Source organism: Podarcis muralis, chromosome 8 (genome assembly GCF_964188315.1).
Source record: "Podarcis muralis chromosome 8, rPodMur119.hap1.1, whole genome shotgun sequence".
Classification (NCBI taxonomy): Eukaryota; Metazoa; Chordata; class Lepidosauria; order Squamata; family Lacertidae; genus Podarcis; species Podarcis muralis.
The window spans coordinates 26,609,807-26,635,032 of NC_135662.1; the positions used below are offsets into that span (position 1 = coordinate 26,609,807).

The 25,226-nt window shown below is 41.2% G+C and overlaps 1 protein-coding gene across 8 annotated transcripts in view; it reads left to right on the forward strand.

Moving 5' to 3' along the window:
* Nucleotides 1-25,226, forward strand: part of RUNX1T1 (RUNX1 partner transcriptional co-repressor 1) — a 151,362-nt gene that overhangs the window by 123,501 nt on the left and 2,635 nt on the right. For all 8 annotated transcript variants that reach the window (XM_028736535.2, XM_028736540.2, XM_028736536.2 and 5 more), the window contains 3 exons: nt 4,959-5,027; nt 10,242-10,432; nt 23,242-25,226. The exon at nt 23,242-25,226 is cut by the window's right edge and continues 2,635 nt beyond it. In XM_028736535.2, coding sequence (XP_028592368.1) covers nt 4,959-5,027; nt 10,242-10,432; nt 23,242-23,517 — 536 coding nt within the window. In that variant the 3' untranslated portion in view covers nt 23,518-25,226. The remainder of the gene's footprint in view (nt 1-4,958; nt 5,028-10,241; nt 10,433-23,241) is intronic.

A 25,226-nucleotide genomic window follows, 5' to 3' on the forward strand; every position in this document is an offset into this window, starting at 1 on the left:
CTCTGCACATAGTCTTGGGTTAAAATCTGCAAACAGTTGGTCTAGTACTTCAGTTAGGAAAAAAATCAGTGTCCCTTCCATTCTCTGCATGCTGTTGACATTTGCAAAGTAGTAAATCTGGCGTTGTTGCAGAAATTAAAATTCCTTCCTCTAGTCCCTTCCTTTTAGTACCTTAGTTGTTTTTTTCAGATATGACTTTGAAAATGTCGTTTTCTTTTATACCCAAGAAATTCTTTTTATTGTTCTTGGTGGCTACAATCCAGCAATAGTTATAAAGCGACAAAATCCTGACAAAGTTGCGTTGGATCATGTGTAACTTTTAGCAAACATGTCTCTCTTTCTAATGCATTTTTATATTTCATTTACTTGAAATAACACTTTCATTAAACAGGGATTTATTTAAAATATTTATATTTTACCATTCCAAAGCTTAAGACAGCCCACAAACTAACCATAGAATGGGCAACATATGCCAATTAAAGCTTTCAAGTCTGCTATCTTCAAGGACTGTCTCTCATAAAGCACATTATAGTAATCAATCCTAGGTTTGTACTATCATGACAGTATCCATCTTCTCCAGGAAACTGCCTATCTATGTAGCACCTTAAACTGATAGTAGGTACTCCTGGCCATTGCTGATACTTGTCTTTCCAGAAGTAAAAGAGAGTTCAGAAGAACCCTAGGCTCTTAACCTGGTCAGACAGATAAATTGCCAGCTTATCTATCCCAAGAAGCATTTCCAGCATTTCCTTAATCTTGTCTTCATTCAGTTTCAGCCTGTTTAACCTTACTTAGCTGACTGCAACCTGCAAATACTGGTTTAGAACTGAGGCAGCTGTCGCTGGATACTTATTTAAATAAACAGAGATCTGGATGTCATCAGCATATTGGTTGACACCCAATTTCAAAATTTCAGATTATCTCTCTCTTTGTGGCTTCATGTTAAGGAGCATGAGTGATACAACTGAGCCCAGTGGAACACCATGTCAACCGCCAAGTGGCTGAGCTAGCATCACCAATTGGGGACTCCTTGAATACATTCCAATCTAGAAGCACGAAACCATTCTAGAGAAATCTGACGCTGCTACTAGCTTTTCAAGGTGGATTTACAGAATGACATGTTCTCCAAGGACCTCAAAGTACAGGGATTATCAAGAAGGAAGAGTTCTCTCTGTCAACTTCCAGACACAGATAATCCCTGCAGGGATCCTCAGTTACATAACAAGGCCAGAAGTTTGACTGGAAGAGATTGAAGGAAAATGTGTCACCCAAATGCTGGTCTTCACCACACATTCAGCTATCCTCTGATAAAAGAGAATGTCTTAGACAGCTGGCTAAATCATTCCTGTGTAGTTTCTTCAAGATTGGTAGATTATCAGTTCCTTTAACTGAGGAGGAACTCTCTCCTTATGCTGTTTCACCCCATAGCCCTTTAAGCTCAACTAGCCAGGCAAGATGGGCAGCAATCTAAACAATATGTGGTAGTCTTCACAGTGCCAAACACTCTGTCAATAACCTCAAGGGAAACAAGACTGAAACAATTTTCCTTCCATTCTTTCAGATTTCATAACTCTGTGGCTTGAAGGAATGATTGCTACGGCGCTGAGTCTTTATAGAAGCTTTTGCTCACTTCCTGTTCTAGAACTATGGAGGCGTGTCTCGCAACACAGAAAGCCACCCAGACTATTTTCATCTTATCCACTTAAATAATTTTTTTAAAGGATTTAAGAATATGTTTCTTATTATTTTCATCATTCTTTACGGCATACTTCCCTCTCCAGGTTTTTTTTTTTTAATTAAACCCTATGGAAATCTTTTATAAGATCTTGATTTAATTCTTTTGCAGAGTCTTGGCTACATTATCTATGTGAATTGTGGTTGGAATATGAGCTTGATTGATCTTTGTGCTTGGAAATTGCACCAATTAGCTGGCAATCCGGTCAATGATGTCATTGAATTCCGTTTACTTTTTACTCTTGCGTAGCTAAACAAGCCAGCGCAGCGTTTCTCATTTCATTTTTTATTAACATTGCTATCATGTGGAAAAGCCATAGTGAAAAGAAGGGGATTGTTGCATGGCTTACTGCCCTTGGGCCTGATACACAGCAAGGGAATGTACCAAGGACAGAACAGCAAATGTTTGGTTGTAGCAACTGGTGTGTTGGAAGCAGAGCCATGGACTCTCTCTCCCAACATTGGTCTCTCTATATCTTTCCTGGATGGTGCAGGGCAGTGGAAAGCTGCTGGATCGGCACCACCAGCACAAATGTTCAACTTTCACCTTGCCACCGCTGTACTCCACCCAAGTCAGATCCAGGTAAGCTATAGCGACGCCAGTATCAGGAGGGCGACTTAATGGTTCTGCCCCACCACACTGGCCACTGCTGGTAGTCTCCAAAGCATAAACATGAATATAGTTAGCATTGCCTCAACCATTTGAAGATTTAAGTTTTGGATTTTGTATCCCATCATGATTATAACAACTAGTTAAAAACAAAATGGAAGGTTCTGTGTGTATTTTTCCCCCTTTGCAGTGCAGCTTCATCTTCTTATGCAGAGTCACTGATAGCATCCTTGGGCAATTGCAATGGCCCCACCATCTTTACCTTGCTGCTGGCACCTGCCCTCACCTTCTCCTTTTGAAAAAATCCAGCCCAGCTCTCTCTAAGAAGATCTAGCCGCTTTTCTCATTTCCCAGCTACATAGCATTGCTCTGGGGCAAATTTTAATCATGGCTAGATGCCGTCACCTGTACTGCTTTGAATGCTGCCCATTGTTGCCAGGTAAACTAACCTTGGCCCAACGATGGAGGAAATGGCCCAGCAGAGGGCACCTGGAGCCAGCACTGCTGCAATATTCAGAATGTTCTAAAGGCCTTCAAGGGAAGCTCAGGTTTCATATTCCTTCCTTTGCAGAACAGCAAATGATCTACTGAAGTTAATGGCTGCTTTGCCATAGATTTCAGTGAGCTTAAATCTCACCCCAAGTGATTAATGGACTTGTAAGGTGGTCTCTTCTCTGACTGCCACATGTGAAGCTTACTGTGGACTGTATTGTTAAACCTGCCAGATTCAACAGATGTGATTTATCTCCCTGCTTTATATCATCTGCGATCTGCATTCAACTATAAATCCCTTTTCTTCTGGGGAACTAAGACAAATTAATCAAGTGATCTGCTTCTTTTTTGAGTGTTTTCACCTCATTATTGGGTTTATTCATTCTGAAATAAAGAATGCTTTATTCTTTGCTCTAGAATAACTAATTTTTTTTTTATGTTTGCACATGATTAGAAAGAGTAGTAGCCAATTCAGTATATTGCCATGCCATGATATTATTTTGACCTGCTGCTAGAAAAAATTATGGTAGCAAGCAGGCATTGTGAGAGCTGGGGATACCTACTGCGCTGACTTACTGTACTTCAGATATGAAGTTGACTTGGCACTGAAATACTATTTAACTGATAATGCATATGATTAGAGTTGCTAGTGGTTTAATGTCCTTGTTTCAAGCATTTTCTTTCTTTATTTTGCCTGCTTGCAAAACAAACGATAACACTTTTTCTTCCAAACAACAACATAGGAACTAAAGGACAGTATTTTCAAGACTGGAATTTTGTTGAGATAACACCCACATTTAAGATGGTATTCAACTAAATAATACTGCTAATGTAACAGGACTTTCCCTGTCTCCTCGCCCCATGCATGCCATCCCCTAAATCTCCCCCGGAGAGTTAAGGGAACACCCTGCAATGGTATTGTCCAAAAAGTCATCTACTTCTCCATGAACTGTCAATAGGAAAATAAGACTGGAGCATTCCACCACCTTAATTCTTCATCATGCTTTACAAAAAAACCCAATACTGATTATCCAACAGCTTTGGAATCTAAAAGTGACTCTATTCTTTGAACTGCTGACTATCTGGCTGCAGTTTTGTGCTGGCACAGGGACAGCCAATGTAGTGCCTTCCAGATGTTTCTGGACCACAACTTCAAGCTCCCAGTTAGCATTGCCAATGGTAGGGTTGGTGGGAGCTGCACTGCAACAAAAGATTCCTGCATTACAGTGGGTTAGACTAGATAGCCCTAATGGTCCCTTCCAACAGTACTATTCTAATATCTGGAGCGCACCCTGTGCTCACAGAATGCACTTCCACTTTGGCAGGTGGAGCCCTTGTTTTTTTGCCAGTCCCTCTTGCCGACTGCCATATCCACTACTGCCCCCCAACCCTTAGAAGCAGCTTTTCAGGAGGCCTGGGGAGCTGCAGTATTGCCCCCTCCCCAAAAAAGGCGATCTATTGCTCAAGCAAAACTGCTTTCCACTTGTGAAGAATCACCATCAGATAAAACCCAATGAATTTGCAGCTTTTTCCAACCGGGGGCTTTCGTATGAAGAAATCAAGAACTTTGACTCCCACTTTTGTTTTGCGTTTGTAGATATTTGCCATCCTTGCCTTTTAATGGGACCCAGTCGCAAAACTCATATTTTGTATGTTGGAGTCCCTGTCTCTTCTTGAGAAGATCAGGGAGGAAAATATTAGCTGATTTTATTTTGTAATACTGCAGCTAAGAGCTCAAGGAACAACAGAGTCCCGTCCCCTCTAATAGATCTTCAAGTATACCATATTGTATTTTTCGCCCTTGGTTGTTGTTGTTTTAATAGTTTATCTACAAATGAAAGTGAAAGGAGAGGTATGAAGCATCTTTCAGTTGGCAGGCCTTATATTAGGGAAGAAGAGCGTTCTGACAGATCAATTTAATGAACCGATTGATCTCTTCTTTAAATGATGTGGGAGTAATGGCTTTATTGTCCTCTGCATTTTATATAAAGGTTATATTTTCATTCCCTTGACTGAAGCATCAAAGAGAGAGGGCATTAAAAAAAATCCTGTTTAACTATTACTTAATATACTACTTTTTCTTCTTTTCCTCCCCTTATTCCCCTACCCCTCCTTCCTATAGACTCACATCGAGAATTCCTTCACAGGCCTGCTTCTGGATACGTGCCAGAGGAGATCTGGAAGAAAGCTGGTAAGAATTGTTTAAAAATACGAGCCTAGCAATTTGGCAGCTGTGTGCATTTGTTAATGTTCTGATATAAAGAATAAAAGGGGTGGGGGGGATGTGCTACTAATAAGCCAAATTTTCAGTTAATAGTCTTAAACTGGAACAGATCAGAACACCAGAACTGTTTTAATTAGAGCAGCATCTATGTCTGAAGATAAGGAGATGTCAATATGGAATTTTTTTGAAAGAAAGAAAGAAACCCAGATAATAAACAGATCATTTTCAGGGCTTGTTTCACATTTCCTTGTGGAAAAGCTACGGTTCATTCTTGAACATTGACACACATGATTTTTCTAATGGGTTAGCATTGAGAAGTCAAATAGAATTTGGGAAGCTGGGCCTGCCTAGAAGTCATTGTACTGTATTTGCAAGATGTGCCTCTTACCATTGGCATGTTCTTAACACTTCGGATTGAAGTGCTTGTAGTTGGCTTTGCATAATAGGCACAAGCCACACCTCCAGACCAGGTGAGACAATATATGCTGCCTCAGTTAAGACTTTGCTAATAATCCCAGCAACTTCTAAAAAGGGATGGGCTTAAGGGGGGGGGGAGATTGGAACAACCTTGATGTAGTAGAGCATGTGTGAAGAACCTTTTGTCCTTCAGATGCTGCTGAACTACAACTCCCATTATCCATGACCACTGACTATGCTTCCTGGAGCTGTTCGGAGTTGTATTTTAGTAACTTCTGGAGGGCCAGAGGTTTCACACACCTGGTCTCAAGTCTCAGGAATAAATAGTGTCAGTACCAGAGGCAGAGAGAGGCAGAGAGAGAAAGGCTAGAGTTAAACTATTAATTATCTCTCATGGGGATGTTGTGAGGTTGGGAGTGGTTAGTCACCCAGTATAGAATACCACCTTAAGTTCCTTGAAGGCAAAATGTGAGAACAGTATAGGATAGGATCCTTTCTTCTTGTCCTCTTAGCACGACATCTTATCCTCCATCTTAAGCCCTTGTGAGTAGGCTAGTCTGACAAGAATCTCTATCTTTTCCTTTCTCCTCCGGCAAATTATTGCACTTCATTAGCTCATTAGTATACACAGCCGTTCTGCCAGCATCTTAAATCCAAACACTGTCACCAGCTTATATGTTTTACAGAATGCAATTAGCCCTAATTCTAAGGGGCCACTTCATAATTATAGCCAAGCATGGGCACTAAAATTTGTAAGCAGCACTCTGTGGATTGTCTGCAGAGTCTCCACATCAACAGCAGTGGCTGCTAGACAGGTATGGAGGAAGACTTTTCGCAAGTTCCAACCAAGACTTATAATATTACAGCTTCCATGCATACCACCATCATGGGACTAGGAAGGCTGCCTGTCTTGATATGCTCATGATGTCATGCATCTCCTCATCTCATGTACCTCAACCAGGGAAAGTGTAAGCACTCTCTCTGCCCCACTCCTGCAGACAAACAGGATCTTCTCAGCAGTGGAGGCACTGATCATCATCTGAGAGCAGCCTTGCTTAGCGGTGAAAGCATGGCAGCACAGCTGCATGAACAGCACTCTCTGTCTCCTCCCAGAGAAGAGAAGAGAGCTTTTAAGATGTCCTCTAAATTTGCAATGAGGCCGATCCTCCAGAGTCCTCTAATGCATCTTCTCATTTCACGGGGGTGTCCATAGCATTTTAGCTCTTGAACTGCAAAAGCTATGCTGGAAAGAGGCAAGACTTTACGGCCTTTTCAAGGACCCAGTGTGCCTCACACCAGGCTATGTGCACACCATGCATTTAAAACACATCCAGAGCACAAAACTGACACGGACTTGAAATAGATGTACCCATCCCTAGGACTGAGCACTAACGTTTGATGATTTTTAATCCCTTCCCCCAGTTCAGACAAAGTGTTAGAGATAATAGATTTGTTTTTTTTTAAAAAAAAACTATGTTCATTGGTAACTGTGCTTCGTGAGATAAAAGGCATGTATTTAAGATTGTGTCTTCTTTAAAAATATATATGAAAATGACAATAAAATTTGCATCTGTGGGTTTGTCTTCATATATTTCTTTTCGAGGGATCAGAGAATGTTTGCAGTTGGTAATAAATATTCAAGCATCTTGCAAATGTCCTACCAATTCTCTTTGCTGATCTGTGTGTGCCGGTGGGACTAGAATAGGAATGCATAATTTAAATATAAATTGCCTTATTTGCATATACAATTAGTCAAGCTGCAGCTTTGATCGTAAGCAAAAATTATTGTCCTGTTGCCACTTAGATAGAATTGTAATTCACCTTGAATATTCAAAGTAAATTAGTCCCTGTCTTGCATAGCTGCACAGTCTGATTTCTCTCTCCCCTCCCCCCTCATTTATGGGAGGGTAATGTGAGGGCATATTTTTAACTCTCATAAAAATTAAGGCATACCTTTTCCCTCTAAAAATTTCCCCCTGTAAAATATTATGGTTTCTTCTCCAGGAATTTTCAAATTAAACACATCTCTCTGGAAAACAGATATCTTTTAATAAATGTATTTTATGATCAGTATCTACCTTAACATGTTTTAGCGTGCGTTTCAGTCTATTAAGAAAAATGTAGAAGTGAGGCGGCACTAGCCTCACTTAAATGGGGATTGTGACAATAACGTTGGGGATATTAAAATGATTCGGATCTTTGGTTTCGAATGGAATTGCTCTAATAAAATATATGGCAATAAATTTCAAGATTGAAAGAACTGTGTAACCTGTATTATGTACCTGCCAAAGTTTTTTTTTAACTCCGCCCCTACTCGCAGATCAAACTCTTTGTTAACCTGAGAGCAGTTTCATAGGCAGTTGTGATATGGCACTAGGGTGTGGAATATGTTTTTCTGGGAAGGGGGCAGTCAAGAATTCCAGTGGGTACAAGCAACCCTTGAATTACACCTGGGAAGCATCCCTGGATCCTAGCCTATATGATTAAAAGCACAATTCTATATGCTTATTCAGAAGTAAGTCCCATTGAGCTCAATGGAATTTGCTTTCTAGAAACTGTTTAGAATTTCAGCCTTAACCTTAGCTGTCCTCTAAGCTCAGAAACCTCACAGGTTAAGAGAAATGATAGCTGAAGGTAAAGAGAACTGAATTTATAGTTCTCTGGGATACTCTACATCGCGCTTTAACCACTGAACATTTGTAACTCTAATATTTTTATTCTACAGTAAAACATTTTTATTAGGAATCTTATGTTTTTAATTAAACAGAACATTTAATTAAGGTGCTTCTTAAGTGGGTGAAACAATTAAGAGCAAACACTTGAATGAAACATGTCATAATTAGTTTTAATAGAGTGTTAATTGGTACTAGGTTTGCCAAGTTAATAATTACTGCTTATTAAATTTTCAATTAATCATTGTCATTTTGCTTTGAATAAAGATGAAAATGAGATACACTAAATCAGGGGGAGGATAGTTTCCTTGTTAATTAGAGTAGTTGAGTTTTTAAAAAGGAAAGAAATCACTTGTTTCAGTTGTCAGTTGAACACGTGAAATCTTTCACTTCTCTTGCATCCAAAAAACCCCCACCATAAATTCCACTGGCTCACTGATGACAAGTCATGTTATCCAGTGTGAAAAAGCAGGCTGCATTATGTTAGATAATGTAGATCTAAGGCATTGTAACCATCCTCACATTACTCTATAGCCCTAGTTCAGTTATGCATTTGAGCACATGCTTGTCTGGAACAATAAAAAGAGTCCTGTGACCCCTTAAATGCTAACAAATTTATTACGAAATAAGTTTTTGTGGACTACAAGGCACTTCATCACAGATTTGCTAATCTTTAGGGCATCACATGCTTCCTTTCGGAATTTCTACTTCCTAGATGACTAACACTGTTGTTATTATTATGGGCATGATATTTTATTCACACACACACAGTATAGAATATAAATGTTTATGCGTGTGTTTTCTTGTTTTCTATTTTCTGATGTATTTCTGTATATGTTCTTCAATGTAAGTCACTTAAAGACCAGCTTGGTGACAAGTGAGAAGTTTAATTTTTATTAAGAAGAAATAACAGTACAGTGGTACCTCTGGTTGTGGACAGGATCCGTTTCAGAGCTCTGGTCGGATCCCAAGGTCTCTGCAACCGGAGGGACCGCTTCTGCGCATGTGTGTGATGCAGTAGAGTGCTTCTGTGTATGCACACATGGCAAAACACTTCCGGGTTTGCCACTTTCGCAACCCAAAGTTTACGTTACCCAAGGGTAACATAAGCCGAGGTGCTACTGTAAACATATTAGCAATAAAATAAAAACCATAAGGTGGTAGTCTAATAAATTTTATTTAAAGTAGACCCGTCGAAATTAATGAAGACACCTAAGGTACTTTCCGTAAGTCTACTTTGAAGTAAAACTTGGTTGAATACCACCCAAGTGCTTCTTCGCCAGGTTACACCTCTCACCTTGAGTGCTTGAGTGCTGGAGGTGTGTGTGTGCATTGAATTATTGGATTTTTGTGTGGCTTGAATGTAGACAACAAAAGTAAGAGTTACAACCATTTCCCCATTTTTGCCTCGATTCCTCCCACTGGCATGTGGCCCTCAGAAAGTTCCCTATGAGGGAATGTGGCCTTTGGGTTAAAAACCCTGCCATGCAGTAACTCAGACAAGGCCTGAAATAATAGCCAATCCTTCCCCTGTTTACCTCTGCTTCAGTTTCCTTCCCTTCACTTGTTGTTTCCATTTCAACACTGCAGGCCCCTTGGGGCAGGAAGCTGTGAAGCCCTGTTCCATGCCAAGTACATCGATGACGCTATATATTAAATTTGATGGCAAAATAGTTAGGCTATATTCTTTTTCCTTGGCATGCAAGCTTTCCACAGAGAATGTCTCTGGTATGCTAGTGTTCCAAAACACTAGCAATTCCCTCGCATGTGCCATGAGGTGGTATAGTCCTTGAAGAGGACTGTACCACACAAACAGTCTGTTTTGATTGGCTCTAAGTAAATACATTGGAAAGTAGGCCATAACCCAGTAACAAATCAAACCTAAGTAACGACAATATGGTTTTATTATTGTGAACTAACTAACTGGTGCGCCATAACTTAGGTTCCATTCGGTTGATGGAGGTTTGTCCTCATGAGGAATATCACTCAAGAACTTTCAGAGATCTAACAACTTAGTACATGGGACCATTTCTCCTTGTCCAACACCCTTTCAATGTTCCTGTAAAGCTGAGGGAAATGTCTTGCTTTGCAGAGGAAGCAGTCAACGAAGTAAAACGTCAAGCAATGACCGAGCTGCAGAAGGCAGTGTCGGAGGCAGAACGGAAAGCCCATGATATGATTACTACGGAGAGAGCTAAGATGGAACGCACGGTCGCAGAGGCCAAGCGGCAGGCCACAGAGGATGCACTAGCTGTGATCAATCAGCAGGAGGATTCTAGTGAGGTAAGCCCCTCCCCTGCGGAAAAGGTCAACTCCAGATTCACTCCCAGCATGAGCTTAAGTGGGGCCCATTGCCCCATATTTGAGTTCCCCTTTCAAAGTGTGTTTTCTTCCCCTCGTGTTTATTTTCATGTGTCTTTGCACTAGGCAAGCTGTTGACTGTAAAGAAAAGCAAGAATGTTGTCTTAAGCAGAGGAAAGCAATAAGAAAAAGGAGGAGTTGACAAAAATTGAGTTAGGCGAATGGTCCTTATCTAGTTTGACTGGGAGCACATTTCCAGTACCCAAGGTGAGGTCAGTTCCAGCTCTGCTGCCTCATATCCTTTTTGTAACTGGAGGTGGTCTACCAGTGACTTGAACATACATTGGCTAAGACTACAATCCCAAATACATCTACTGGAAGTAAGGGCTTAGCTACACTTCCTATTGTCCCACTGTTTTCCTCCGAGTCTTACTTTGAGGTGCCCAGAAGGCGCTTGTGAGTTTTCTTTCTTTCATTCTACAAATCATCTCCCTGATGGTGTGGGCTCTGCAGCCTTCCCAGGTGCTCACACTTAACAGAAAGCTCAGCCAAGGGGTTTTGAGGAAGCAGGGGCTGAGAAGGCTGCAGACCACCAAGAGATAACTGTACAATGGGAGAGGACACTCATTAACACACCCCTCAGTCACCACATAAGTAAGATGTAAGTGCAAACTCTGCCCCAAAACAAATGTATTAAAGAATTTCTCAAGACTCCTGAGAAAGAGGCAGTGGTAGTGGGAAAACACCATCTTTTGCATGAGGTGAAGTTTATTTAGAAATATCAGGCAAGATATGGCATAGCACTAATTTGAATGGGGCTTCAGCTTTGTGAATCAAGTGTACACAGCCTTCAGTATCTTAAGTGTACATGAGCATAGGAAGCTGCCTTGTATTGTGTCAGCTGATGGGGCCATCATGTCCACTGCTCTGGCTGGCAGTGGCTTTCCAAAGCCTCAGGTACAAGTCCTCTTTTTTCCCCTTCCCTCTCAGACTTACCGCCCCATCTTTTTTCATTTGTACAATGCCAGAGATTAAATTTTGAACCCTACGTGTGTGTGTGTGGCCTATGGATACACAGGCTTAAGTGCAAATGTGCTAGTTCAAGGCTGCATCCCTAAGCACACTTACTGGGGCATCGGCCCCCACAGAGCTCAATGGGGGAGGGGTGTTCTGGGGGGAAAAACTTACTTAAGATTGAATGATTAAAGGCAGGGTTTTGTTTTGTTTTTTCCCCAGCCAGAGCTCACAGGAGTTCAGCACTGGAACCTTTTATTTGGGCACCATTGCCTTTCAAAAAGAACAAGGGGTAGAAGTTTATCATGAACTCTGGCACCTCTTTTTCAAGAAAAATATCACTGATTAAAGGTTTATCACTCATGTATTTTGATCCTTAGCATATATGTTTGGAAACAAGTATAACAGAGGTTAAAGAAATGGAGGTGGAGGTTATAAGGGCCAAATTACTTTCCCCTCAATAATAAATATATACCCACATGCAAACACCAGTGGACTGAAATATTGCCAAAGGAAATGCAACAGTAGTTTAGAGTGCAGGACACTGGTGTTGCAAATATGAGTTAGGAGCATAGTCTTAGGCTGACAGTCTCTCTCTGCTTTACGCTTCAAATTAAATTGTGTATTTTATGAAAAACAGTATGAGCACTCCAGTTGTGATGTTTCAAATAGCTTTAAACTGATGAAAATAGCTTTTGGCAGAAAAACAAACCCTTAAGTGTTATTCAGTGGCTAAAAGTGGCATTGTTTTTTTCCAAAGGAAGGTGGAGTCTGTGTGTGTGTTTGTGTACTGGTCAGCATAGGGCTGGGTTGTCCTTGGGGAGCACAGAAGGAAACATGTTAGCAGAGTTGTGAGAATATCTCCTTAATTAGAATTTATTATTTCAGCCACAGGGATTATGTGTAAAGGGGAAGGACTAGGGGCATAGCATATGGAGGAAGAAAAATAGAATCAAAGAGTAAATTAGATATAAAGATGCTTAACCTCAGTTCAGACTACAGCATGTCAACGAAAGCTTTGAATTTTTGTGGGATAAGGACATGTGGTACCCTGTATTAACAGGAACTCAGGAGTGAAAGAAAGCCAGTTCTGAAATGTTTGGGATAAAATGAATTCTTGTGTTTTTCATAGAATAAAGAAATGTTAAAAACCCATGCAGAAAGGGAAGTCTTGATTAAACCCGCCCCAATAAACAGATGCTAAGTATAATTCCTTTCAGTGTAACATTGATGGGAGATTTCATTCCTTCCTTTTTATGATAGTCTTTTCTCCTCCCCACCTCCTCCCTCCCCCCCCCAGCGGTTTACATGTAACAAGGTCTTTCAGAGAGCATGGCTTTTAATTAATTTATTCAATTCTAACTTAGAGATTTCTAAGGAGAGGTCTGTAGTGCTGACACATTTTACATATTTGTCTTATTGTGAAGGATTCACATGCTCTTAATTGTTTGAAATGGTTTCCTTAATGTATTCAGTGAGCTGGTAACGTCAGAGTGACTTGGGTTAAAAGATGCAAATTAGCTACTTGCCCAATCATGAAAGAACTGGCAAAAATCACAGGCAGATAAATCAGCGGCATGCTGCAATACGTATCCATTATTTAAGGGAGAGTAAGATTTTAATTGGTCCCAGGCATCTCTAGAGATGAAAGGCTATTGTGGAATCGCTGGGTGCCCAGAGTTTCAGCTTAATGTGTAGCAGATGAATAGGGAGGAGACAAAAGGAATTGATTTTCAACATCTGAAAGTTTTCTCAGGAAGAGAGTCTAGGAGAAGAAGTATATGCATATATTTTTTAGTACTTAACTGTTCCACTGAAGAATTAAATATGACATAAATTAAAATATAACAGCATTTTGTAGCTCAGATATGCCAAGGCAGTGTCTTTGTGAATGCAGTCTGCTATGATCATTAAAATACAGTCCTCTCTGTACAGATTTACATCAAGGACTTTCTTTTGTTATGAAAAGTTAAATCAGAAAGTTAAATATCTACCAGGAAGGAGTGAGTTTGATACCTGGAGGGATGCCTGAGGCTTTTGAACTTTTTGAATTGCAATATGAACTGACCCAGGCAAATGTGCCTATTGAAACTTATTGAAATCCAGTGAAGTCGGATCTGCTAGTGCAAAGACTTTGGCTGCACAACAAAACTTCCCCTCCCTCTCCTCTTCCCATGCATCCCTTCATGTTCTGGAGGGAATTTGGGGAGGGTGTGCAATGACAAGGAGGGGAAGTTCTGTTGAGCAAGCAGAAACCCTTGAGCTAGTGGATCTACTTTCTTGGATGCCACCCTCTGTTATCCACTGACTTCCTCAATTCCTGAATGTTCCAATGCAGTTCTAAGCTCCAAAATTGGTATCAAAATGTATTTAGAAATGTATATGGGGGTGTTTCTCTCTCTGACCCTTGGGGCTCTCACTTTGCCATACACCCTCTCCAAGCTGCATAACTTATTTCCAGGTCACATCTCTCACTAACCCTGTTCCATGTCCTCTTCAGATGTATTTGCCTAGATGGAATGTGTCCTTGAACTGTGACAATGCCTCTTACTGACCTGTCTGTGGGAGGAGAAATATCTGACTTTTGCATGGCTGGAATCCAGGAGCGATTTGCCCGGTGGGGTAGAGCCAAAGCAACAGCCTCCCAGCAGGACTGCCACTTTCTATTTTCATAAGGTTTTAGCGTTTACTCAGAGTAGACTCCTTGAAATTAATGAACCTACGTTAGCCGAGTTTATTAGTTTTGATGGGTCTACTCTGAGTAGGATTAACAGTGGCTACAACTCTTACGAGTCCATGTCTTCAGATTGTGGGTTCTACAATTTAGTAATGCCAGCCTACAGAGGGATGATGCCTTGCATCTTGCTCTTTGACACCTGTGTCCTCTTGCTGGCTCTTATAGACTGCTGGTTGTGCAGCGTGATGGACTGCAGAGGTAGTCAGAATCCTAACTCCATTGTGGGCGTATGGGAATTTTCTGGGGCTCTCCATTGACTTCAAAGAAGTCTTCCGTAGTCACTTGTGCTATTGTTGGCAGTGGAACTGAGCCCTAGTGAACACAGGATACCAGCTAACTCCTGTTCCCTCTTTGTCATGTCCCCCCAGTCCACGCACACCTGCCTTTGTGCTTAGTGTAGCCAAGTAGTGCAAGTGTGTAGCATAAATTCTCCACTACCAGATCATGGGTTCCACTGGCTTGAGCATTCTTTCCTGCCCAGTCTGTGTAATTAATGGATACAGTTGCTCTGTAAATCCCTATTTACTAACCTAAGGGTGGGAGGGCTAGTAACAGACATTACAAACTTTTTTCTTTTACCGTTCATAGCCCTCAGCAGACATTTGTGGAGAGTTTGGGTGGGCTTGGAATGGGAGAGGGCAAACACTCAAGTTCCACCTCAGCATCCTCATATATCCTCACTTCAGAAATTGCCACAAGGGGCTGAAGAGGACTTTTGAGCACGTTAGGGTAAATAACATGGGCTTTGATGCTTAGACCTTTGGACCATGAGATGGTTTGGACTGCTGGCTTGCACAGGGATGTTAGTGAGCAGGACTTGTACACGTGCCTCTACAGCATGGGAAGGCAAACTAAGGCCCAGGGGCTGGATCCAGCCCAATCGCCTTCTAAATCCAGCCCGCTGACAGTCCAGGAATCTGTGTGTTTTTACATGAGTAGAATGTGTCCTTTTCTTTAAAATGCACCTCTGGGTTATTTGTGGGGCATAGGAATTCATTCATTCCCCCCCCCCAAAAAAAAATATAGTCCGACCACCCCCCCAAGGTCTGAGGGACAGTGGACTGGCCCCCTGCTGAAAAAGTTTGCTGACCCCTGCTCTACAGCTTCCAAACTTTAAGCCCACACTTGTTCGCCCCAAATGTCTGAATAGGGCTTATGAATGCATTCAAAACAGAATCAGGAATGAGCCACTCAAGCGTTCTCTCCTCTACTGGCCTGCATGGTTTAATCAAGGATGTCCTCTTCTGATTAAACCATTGTTTGTTATTATGTTTGAATGGGGGGAAATATGGTTCAGGCAAACTCTCCAAAGAGAATGGTTTGCAATACTCATTAGGCAGTTCATTCAAACCCTAGTTCAATCAATTGCTTCTTCTATGGATCCAAAGACGAAGTAATTGATTAAGTCACATCTTTAATTAAGGGAGCTCCCGAATTCAACCTATTTCTTTCCAAGGCTAGACTACCACTTCCATAATTTCACTTGAATGAAAGTTGCGTTAACACGCACCTGAACGTATCTTTGCTACTGCACGAAGCATAAAATTGACCTTTCTCCACAGCTTAAAAAAATAAAAACAGGAAAAGTTCCAACATAAATGAAAGAATTGGTCTAGTTGTGCTAATTGGTTACTTAATTTCATTGGAAGAAAGGATGTTTTAGAAGTAGAACAGCCCGTCAACAGATAACTTCTTCACCACTTCTTTATAGCTATAGAAAAGGAAGCTAGGCAAAAAATGATGCACTCATCAGAAGACTATTTGGCTAGGAGCCAAACCATGTGTGAACATGCTCTCCTTTAGTGACTTGCTGTGCTTGGCTTGGCTTTATGAGTTGTGCAAATGAATTTAAATAGTGAGGACGAATGGCTTAGTGAACCTACTGCCAAGGTTATTAGAAAAGTTAAAACATCTGTTTTCCTGTACCAACGTACAATGACACGGGAGAATCTTACACATACCATACTCTTCACTGCCCATGTGGGTTGTAGAGTTTTTGCTAGCTGGAGCAGATGCTTTTCTTTTCTTCTGACATCTGTTCAGATAAAAACACAAGTGCAGCTGATCCAACAATATTATGTTGGGTTTATCTGCTTTGCAATTTTCCTCGGCTGTACGTTTTGAAAACACCACATCTAGCATCTCCCCCCATTAGCAGACTTTGGAGATCACAGCCAAAAGTGTCACACCTAAATGAAAGAACTCTGTGGAGCATTGCTGCAGTTCATATTGGTAAATTCACGTATTTATAGGCATTTGCAAAGTGACAACATATTAATTTATCACAGAACACACTTGAACTATATTTGTGTTCACATATTCAAAGTGGGTGAAGAGTGGAGAGATTCTGGGGTTTCCCACATTATTAGTGATAATCGTCTATATTGATAGACAATACTGTCAAAGCAATCAGGAAAATTTAAAACAAATTAATATATAATTATGTCCCTCTATGCACTGGCTGCAAAAAAACAAACAAGAAAAATGAGTTCAACAAATTCACTATAAATTGTTGCTGTCATTCAGGTGGTTTCAGGTTAATCTGAAATCAAGCTGGATTTGAGTTTGTTGGTAACTTCTCTCTCTTGCATCATTGGATTTTAAAAAGGCAAAATAATAACAGAATTGGAGTTGTCAGAGATGCACAAGGGAAACTGTGTTTTCATGCTCAGGAACTTGGCAAAGTCTTTTTTTTTTTTTTTTTTTTTTTTTTGGCTATGGATTTTTATATTATGGATGTTTGTTCTGTATTGTTTTGTTAATACTATTGCCTAATAGAATTTTTGCTAGAATTTGGCTAGAAAAATGAACTTATGAACTTGGACCATAATTGTTAGAATACTCTTATAAATAGATTTTCAAAAGCGTAGAAAATACTTCAGCTACATAAACACCCTTTAATATGTGAATTTGTAATTATTATAGAAGATGAAGCCAAGACCACAGGTGGTATTCAAGCTTGCTTAATCCAGATTCTGATTGGTGTAAAGGCCAGTTTACACACTGATTGGTTAGAAGTGCTCAGTTGCCTGAATGGAATAATGAAACAAAAACACAGAAGTGTGTGTGATCTGAAAAAGTCCTATATATTGAGCCATTTTTTAACTATCTCCTTGGTGATTCCATAGAAGACATAGGGCCAGTGGAATTGGGCAGAGCACCGCCAGACTAGCTTTGAGTCATGTATACAAAAGGTCAACATAAGCAAATCCTTGGATTTTATGCCTTGCCCTTTCCAGGTTAAGGAGATCCACTCTGCATTTCTCAATTTCAGTGGCCTTAAACATTTTTAAACCTGTGTTAGATGATGACCACATAACTATCTGCAGCATCTAGTATATGTGTGATAAACCTTCCAAACCTTATCCCTGTTGATTTGACATCTAAGAACTCATTAACTGATATGGTGGATCAAGCCATATCAACATGCCTAGGTCAACATTTTGTTTTCCAACAGGGACTGACCAGGTAACCCAGAAAAGTTCTCCTGTTGTGCATCTCATTCGTCCAGTCAAGGGTTCTCTGTTGTTTCAGATGAGAATGGCAGCCTGTTTCGCTGGCTTAGTTCGCTGGACTCAATGGCAATTAGCTGTCATCATCCTTTATCTACTTGACATCTACAATGAGGCAATCAATTATTTTGAGAGAGAAGGTCTCATCAAAGTGGCTAGGCCATTACATTGCTGTCATTTAAAGTTTGAGCACAAAGGGATTCATTTATGTAAGCAACACTAGTTTATGCCTGACATACACCAATAACAGCACAGCCTGGACTGAATTGCAGAGGATAAGGCCATGAATGGTGGCTCTACACTAACTTCTGCAAGGGCAAGTCCTGTCTCACAAACCTATTCGAGTTCTTTGAGAGTGTCAACAAGCATATGGAAAGAGATGATCTGGTTGACATAGCAAACATGGACTTGGAAAAGGCTTTTGACCTCACCAAAGACTCCCGAATAAGCTTAGTTGTCAAGGAATAAGATGGAGAGGTCCCATTGTGGATCGGGAATTGGTTAAGTTGCAGGTAGCAAGGAGTAGGAATAAATGGACAAGTTCTCTGGATGGAAAGATGTAAAAAGTGCAGTCCCATAAGGATCGGTATTGGAACTTGTGCTTTTTAACTTGCTCGTAAACAATATTGAGATAGGATTGAGTAGTAAGGTGACTCGGTTTGCTGATGATATCCCAAATTGTTCAAGGTTGTTAAAAACAAAAAGAGAAAGTGTGAAGAGCTTGAAAAGAACCTCTCCAAACTGAGTAAATTGTGGGGCGAGGGACGAAGTAAGATGGCAAATGCAATTCAATGTAAACAAGTGTAAAGTTCTGCCTTTTGGAGCAAAATAAATCTTCATTTCACATATACGCTCCTGGGGTCTAAACTGGTGATGACAGACCAGCAGCAAGACCTTGGGGTCATAGTAGCTGCATGAAGACATCAACCCACTGTGTGGCAGCTGTGAAAAAGGCACATTCCATGCTAGGGATCATTAGGAAAGGAACTGAAAATAAAACTGCTGATATTATAATACCTTTATGGAAATCTATGGTGCAGCAGCATTTGGAATACTGTGAACAGTTCTGGTGGCCTCACCACAAAAAATGGATATTGCAGATTTGGAAAAGGTTCAAAAAAGGGCAACCAAAACAATTTAGGGCAACTCCCCTAGGAAGAAAGGTTGCAGCATCTAAGACTTTTTGATTTAAAGAAAAGGCGAGTAAGAGATGTCAAATTTATAAAATTATGACAGTTTTGGACTTGTGTCCACATGAGAACTAAGCCACCCCACATTCCATTTGCATTAATTGGTCATTGCCACCTAGAGACAGAGACCATAGCTCAGTCAAGGTTCAGTCTGTGACATGACATCTCCAAGGCCAGGCAGCAGGAGCCACGGCCAGTATATCTGAGCTACGAGAGCTTGGAAATTCAGAAGCATGAAACCTCATCATCTGCAATCTTCTTAGCTCACCCAGGAGCTGGTTTCCAGGGAGAAGGTGTAGAAGTGGGACCTTTCTCCAGGCATAGAATTGACTAATAACAGCACTTTCTGTTCCTTTCAGTGAGGCGTAGATAAGATTTCCTCTGTGGCTCCATTGAAATGAATGGCGGTTGTGCACTTGTAGTATGGCTTGCTGGTTCGCAACCCAAGTATTTTATCATAAGCTTAATAGTGTTCTATTAGAAATCTCCTGCCTTTCCCACATTTATAATTTCGGAAACTTCTTTCCATTGCGATTATCTTTTGTTTGAAAATAAAATATTAAAACTACAATGAGCCCTCTGCATTCCCTGTAGATAAAGTGTAAGCCGAACAAACCTGAAACCACGGACAGTGAATCAAAGCCAGCTGATGATAGACAAGGAGTCTGTATTCCCAGCAATTTTAACCACTAAAAAACATCTGTTTCTCTGTGTTGGTAATTCCACCTTTTAAAAAGAGTTTTTAAAAGATGGGAACAATTTTTGCAAATAGAAGGGGGGGAAATCCCAGTTCATGCATTTGTAATTACCTGGTTTAGTCTGCAGGCTTAATCGGTATGAGTTGAGTTAGGAAAGCTGCATGCATCTGATTTCAATCTAGTGAGGAGAGAGGGAGAGGGAGAGAGCAATGAGTATTGGACACTTAACTATTCTTGCATCTGCCAAAACATTCCTGTGCCAAAAAGAGAGAGTAAATCTAACACGGGGACTGTTTTCTAAAGAAGCCACTTGACTCCGATTAAATGTTTAATTTCCTTAAAACAGTGTTTTGGATTTAGGTCTTTGTTCTTTCCTGGTAATTGGGATTTCTGTTGTAGTTTAGGAATCTCACTTATCGGCTGGCTCTGCTCCAGCCATCCAGCTGGCATTGCAAAGCTGGAGGAAAGTGAGCAGCAGGCATCCTTTCTGGTGGCTTCCCACTTGGCAGGGAGCGAAAGGGAGCAGAATTGGAGGACGCCGTCAGCTGGCGGTATTCTTAACAAGGAATTTGTTGTTTGGAATTAAACGCGAGCAGGGAATGAACTTCTTAGCATTTTTAAACACAGCCCTTCTTTTTAATAGAAAGAAATGAGATTTCAGCAGTGTAACCGGGCTTGCTTGACCAGCACTGCGGTGGAAACCTATTATCATATTGATTCCCTGTCAGGGAAGTCTAATACAGTTTCCTTAACCCTAGAACAATAATCTTCAACCTTTTCTGGCCAGGGACCAACTTTTTAGTCCTTTGTGCAAGTGGGGACCCTTTTTTAAAATATATATTTATTTGCGTGTTCAGACCCAGAAACCTCCCCCCTAAATAAATTCATACATGACTCAAATTTTGGTTTGGCTTTTTGGCAGAATTTAGGCCACAACTTTATTGATTACAGAAAGTGACTCTGGTTCGACTAGCTCCCTGCCATGCAGGTAGCACTGACCCAGGGTTCCAGCATAGGTCAGCCAAGGGTGAACACCTGGATAAGCAGAAAGCCGGGAACGGGCTAACTCCGCCACCCAAATGTCCCCCTGGACTCAGGCACAGGCACAACCCCCTCTCAGGGGTTGACCAAACCATCGAGTCCCTGGATTCCTTTAACGGAATACCCTTCACATAGGCATGGCGAGACCGCTCCCCCCATCCCTATCACCTGAACCAGAGCCTATCCGCAACCTTACAAGTTGTGACAATTTGCTATGTGGCAGGCGAAACCCAAATGGCAGCAGCCAGTCAGCCAAGTAAGGAAATTCCTGCTGTGCCCCTGTCATAATGACAGACGACACATGACGGCATAGCAAGGTCAATTGCATAGCCGTAAAAGTAGGGAGAGGTGGGCGGGTGTTCCGATGCACGCACCAAAAGAGGAAGCTCTGGGTTACGTGCATGGGCTTAAATAGGTTCCTCGAACCATTTGAACTGTGTCCCATTGGCCAAATTGCACCCATCTTCGAGGGACCTGCCAATCAGGTGCTGTGGCTGACGAATAGAACCCACCCACAACACAGGGTGTTGGTTATCTGGGTTTCACCACAATATGTGCCCTCTTTAAGGGAGGACCTGATTTGTATAGTGTTAGTGTTGCTATTGTGGCTCAAGCCATGAGCCAGTAGCAGGTCCTGAGCCACTGGTTTTAAATCAATGCCCTAGGGTGGCTTATAGTTAGCAAAGGCCAACCTTCCCTTATATGCCACAAATAACCAACACGGTCTTTGTGTTGGGCCTGGGCCTGCAACTTTTATAACAGCAAAGTGTGTAAGCACGGTTGCAAGGTTGCTGTAATATTTATGGAGGATTTGCACAGGAAGGGGAGAAATCTTAGTTTATTTTTAATTGCATGTCAACTTAAAGCTCTAACTGCTGCATGGCTTCAGGAGAACAAAGTCCCGAAATTGTGAGGCAGCAGCTGCCCAACCTGTCTCTGAAGGAGCTTCATGGACAGTTTAGTGATACAGAAGAGTGCTGCACTCATCTACAAACTGAGTCTAGATGTGTCTGTTATGGCACACAGGTTTAAAGAGGCCTGTTAGAAACTCTGGAGAGTCTGTAAACGTTTCTGTTAGATTGAATATGTTACTGGTTTTGTTTTAGAAAGGTTAAGCTACCATCCAGAAGATGGTGGATGCATGGGGTTTCTTTCATCTAAGCCTTTCCAGGACCAGCCCCACCAGTAGGCAGAAGGTAGTGGCTGCCTCAGGTAGCAGATACTAAGGGTTTGGGCAGTCGGGCAGATCTTTATGTGTTACTGAGACTGACCTGCATCAGTTCAGTTGCAATTGAGGAGGATGCCCCAGCACTGGGGTTGGAAATAAAATTCAACAGCCTGCACAAATGTGCTTTAAATGTATGGTGTGTACACAACTATACTTTTATATTTAAGATGTCCAGCATTTCTAGTTACTACTATTTTTATTTTTAATGGCGTTAATTTGGTTTCTTTCCTACCTATTTATAAAAATATCTCACCTACCCTTCGCCATAAGGTCCCCGCAATAAAGTATACAATTATAAAAAATAAATAAAAACAGAGGGCGCGTAAATCCATTCCAAATGGAACAGATCCGTAGAAATTCAGCAAAAAAAAAAAAAAGAGTGAGCCCCGCAAAACATGTTACCTTCCCTGTCAAAGACCAGGATGAAGAAGCGCATTGTCAGCATATGGTGAAAGGTTTACATTAAAGATGATTGACGCACCTCTGCGGGGAGCAGGTTCCACAATTTAATGCCTGGCACAGAGAAAGTGATTAAGTTTACCATTTGTGTGAATGTGAAGATGGCCTAGAAAACTGATCACTACTGTACCCTGTGTGACTTGGAATGGCCATGACTCAGTGTGCATGCAAAAGGTGCCATATCCAATCCTTGGCATTTTCCTTCCCCTCTAAAGCCCAGAAGAGCCAACAGAGTCAATACTGAACTAGATGGGCCAATTCTCTGGATGAGTGTATTGCCGCTTCCCAGGGGTGCTTCCCCCCTCACCCCAAAAAACAATTAAAAGCCTGTGTACTTACGGCATATGGTACCTTGTAGATAATGACCTATGGTCCCTCTTTAGATGTCCTGTGGGCAGCTGTTTCTCCCTCTACCCTGAGACAGCTCCCTGCATTTTGGAAACTGCCCAGAGCTGTAAATGGGGTGAAAAAACAGTTGACTCCTTTCCACTTGGTATTGCAATCTATATCTCCAATTCTTTTAACTAGGCCAAGATTAAGGGTGGGATCCAGAGGTACCCAGAGCAGAAGTCTCTTTCTGGAGACACTCCTACAGGCAGAAAGCTATCTTTGGTGATCCCCTTTTCCCCTGCGCCTACTCTGGAGGGTTGGTGGACCTCAGGAATAGCACCGGGGCCTGCAGAAGAAAGGGGGAATCGGCAAAATTCGCTTCCCTTCCTCCGGCAGCGCTTCTCTACTAGATCCAAATCACTTCTGTGAATGGAAGGAGCCTTTCCGTTCACAGGACAGCAGGTCCAACCCAGCTGTTAGCAAGTATATTATGCTAATATTCCATAAATACTCATGTTGACATTCCAGCCAAATGACTGACATGCCTTGCTCTGTCTTTCTTTCTCTCCGTCTCTTCTACAGAGTTGCTGGAACTGTGGCCGTAAAGCTAGTGAAACCTGCAGCGGTTGCAACACGGCGCGATACTGTGGCTCATTTTGCCAGCATAAGGACTGGGAGAAACACCACCACATCTGTGGACAGACACTTCAAGCCCAGCAGCAAGGAGAGACACCAGCAGTCAGCTCCTCCGCAACGCCCAACAGCGGAGCCGGAAGCCCGATTGACACACCACCAGCAGCTACTCCTCGGTCAAACACCCCTGGGACTCCGTCCACCATAGAAGCGACTCCTCGCTAAGACTGAACCGCAGAACTACTAAAAACAAAAACAAACAAAAACACAAAACAAAATTCCTCATCCTCAGATGCTCAAAGGTTTTTACTGAACTGTCACGTTTCAATACTGCAAAAGAACTTAAAACTGTATCTTGAGGTAGAAGTGAAAAGAAAAAAAAAATACAGAAGGCCAGTAACGGGTCATAATGACTTCTTCTGGAAAACAAAGATACCTTTCCTTTAGGAAACTGAGAAGAGCAGATAATTTTAACACATACAAAATGATAGATTTGACCTCCTCCCTGTTATTTTCCAGTAGCTGGGATTTTAAACTAGATGACCTCATTAACAGATGCTTTACCAAACAGCAAACCAAGAGATTGCTAATTGCTGTTGAAAGCAAAAATGCTAATAATATAAAGTCACAATGTTCTTTATAACAATAATGGGATTTAATAAAATAAAAATGCGAGAGAGAGAGAGAGAGTTAGAGAGAGAGAGAGAGAGAAATAAAGAAAGAGAGAGAAAAAACCCTCAAGGGCATGAGCATTGGATAAAACAGCAGCAGACATATTAAGAAGAAGATGTATAGTGTCCGTGGGTTACTGACTGAACTCTGAAGGCCCGCATCAAAAACGCGCAGATGTGCAGCAGATTGGAAGGAGACACAGATGTTCATTTTTTTTTCTTGTTTCTGAATGAAATATAATAATATCCAGGTCAACAGAATGAAAAATGGAAGATGACTTGCAGTGGGATGTAGGACTTTAAAAAAAAAAACAGCAGCAAAGGGGAAAAAATCGCCATCGTACAAAACGGCTCCTCTTCCTTTCCGTTCTTTGTTTTGTTTTGGGGTTTTTTTCGTTTTTGTTTCTTGTTTTCCTGTTTAGTACAGAAATAAGGACACAGCCTGCAGTTAATTAGCATTTTGGCAGCTACAACATCAACCAGCTGCCTCTATCCCCACCCCCGCCCCACCCCCCAAAAAATATAAAGCTTAAAAAAATTCCTTCACTTTTTTACAAGGTTCCACAGAGTAAGACAATCGGGTCTATTCAACCTCATTCATTTTTTGTATCAACAACGATAAAAAAAACAGTGACTCCAGCTCCAGAACCCTTCCAAAATTCTTTCCATCCCATCCTGTCTGGGTTTTTAATAAAGAAAAAAAAAGATATATTAAAAATGGGGAAAAAATCTAGTAGTTCTCTTGGTGTTATAACACTTCTGTCCTGTGAGGTTTCCCAATGGTGTTTTTTCTTGTAAATGTGTTGGACAAATGTGAAAATGCATTGTAGTTAACCATGCTCACATTTAGTCTTCTTTATTACTAGTAGGTGAGAAACCTGTAACTTTCTATGCTGCTTTTATATCTGTATGTAGTAGTGATATTTCTCTAGTAGTTCAAAAGAGAGAAGAAATCCCGCCCCCTCTTTTTTTTTCGTTTGTCTTAAAGAAAAGAAAAAGAGAAAAAAAGCTATCTTTCGGAGCTGCTATTTCACTCTGTTATAGGGGAAAAAACTTAGCATGCTTCCCGGAATGCTAACATATTGGTGTTTTTGTAAGAGGGATGTACATAAATGTATTTTGCACTGTCACAAGGACTCCCTAGGCATGCTTTTTGGGGGGCTATCTCTTTTTAAAAAGATGCTAGAGCCATTTCACCGAGTTTATCTGTAGGATAGAATAGTGGTGGGTTCTTTTTTATTTTTCTTTCTCCCCCTTTCCCCC